This window comes from Centrocercus urophasianus, unplaced genomic scaffold, assembly GCF_019232065.1.
Source record: "Centrocercus urophasianus isolate 14NV4802_14NV808 unplaced genomic scaffold, USGS_Curo_1.0 seq_635, whole genome shotgun sequence".
Classification (NCBI taxonomy): domain Eukaryota; kingdom Metazoa; phylum Chordata; class Aves; order Galliformes; family Phasianidae; genus Centrocercus; species Centrocercus urophasianus.
The window spans coordinates 1,490-2,668 of record NW_024885239.1 but is presented as its reverse complement, the minus strand read 5'-3'; the positions used below and the strand labels follow the sequence as shown (position 1 = coordinate 2,668).

Here is a 1,179-nt window from a genome sequence, read left to right as displayed (position 1 = left end):
GAAGGAGAAGGAGAAGGAGAAGGAGAAGGAGAAGGAGAAGGAGAAGGGGAAGGGGAAGGGGGAGAAGGGAAGAGGGGGAAGAATGAGTGAAGAAGAAGTGGAGAAGGAGAAGGAAAAAAAGATTGAGTAGGTAGAGAGAAGAAAGAAAAAGGGAGAGGAGAAGGAAAGAGAGGAAGAAGAAAGAGCAGTAGGAAAAGGAGGAAATGGAAAAAGAGAGGCAAGAGGAAGAGGGAGAGGAAGAAGGGGAGAAAGGGTTGGAAGAAGAGAGAAGGAAGAGGAGAAAAGGAAAGAAATAAGGAGGGAGTAGTGAAAGAAAGAGACAGGAGGAAGAGAAAGGGAAGAAGAGGAAAAAAAAGAAGAGGAGGAGGAAGAGGAGAAGGTGGCGCTCCAATGACAAACCAGCAGGATGAACAGTGGTCTCATGGTGAGGTTGGGGACAGCCAGATTCTACCCACCCCCGGGGATGCAAAGGCGTGGCAGCAGGATGCTGGCACCCACCGTGTCCCCACCACGTCCCCAGGTGTGCCCCGTGTCCCCAGTATGTCCCCAAAGCGTCTCCATACCGGGCAGCCCTCCGGGAAGCGGTCAGGAGTGCACTTGAGGAAGTCGGGCCAGCCGCGCTCGCGCTCCACGATGGTGCAGGGTGCACGTGTGGCCTGGCACAGGGTCTGACTGGGCAGCTCCACCTGCCCATCCTCACATTTGGGCATGTAGACGGCGCACAGCAGTGGCTGGATCACGTCCCAGCAGCGCGGCGCATTGCGCAGCCCTGAGGGGGGAGATGGTGGGGACAAGGGGCATCCGTGGGTGCCGTGCCCGTCCTTGTGACCCTGCTGTGCTCCCCTATATTGCTGCCCCATATTGCACCCAGCCCTCCATCACCTCCCCCATCACCTCCCATACACCCCCATTACCACCCACCGCTCGTGTATCTCCCATTCTCACTGCACTCCTCTTTATGCCCCCCATCTTGCTCACATCCCCACACCCCTCTGTTTGATCCATTCCTCCTCTAACCAACAGCTCACTGTATTATTACCCCACACTGGACTGCAGCAGCAGTTTCCTGTGCTATCATCCCCAAACCCCCTCCTTATACCTCTGTATCTCAACCCCCCCCCCCCTACTACTCTCCTCTCCCTCCCCAAATTACTCCCACAGCCCCATAACCCTCCATAC

At 56.1% G+C, this 1,179-nt stretch overlaps 1 protein-coding gene across 1 annotated transcript in view; it reads right to left on the bottom strand.

Moving 5' to 3' along the window:
* The window catches only part of SMO (smoothened, frizzled class receptor), a 6,127-nt gene extending 5,267 nt beyond the window's left edge, over window positions 1-860 (bottom strand). The window contains exon 1 of the mRNA XM_042836818.1: window positions 564-860. Coding sequence (XP_042692752.1) covers window positions 564-860 — 297 coding nt within the window. The remainder of the gene's footprint in view (window positions 1-563) is intronic.
* Window positions 861-1,179: the final 319 nt, after the last annotated feature.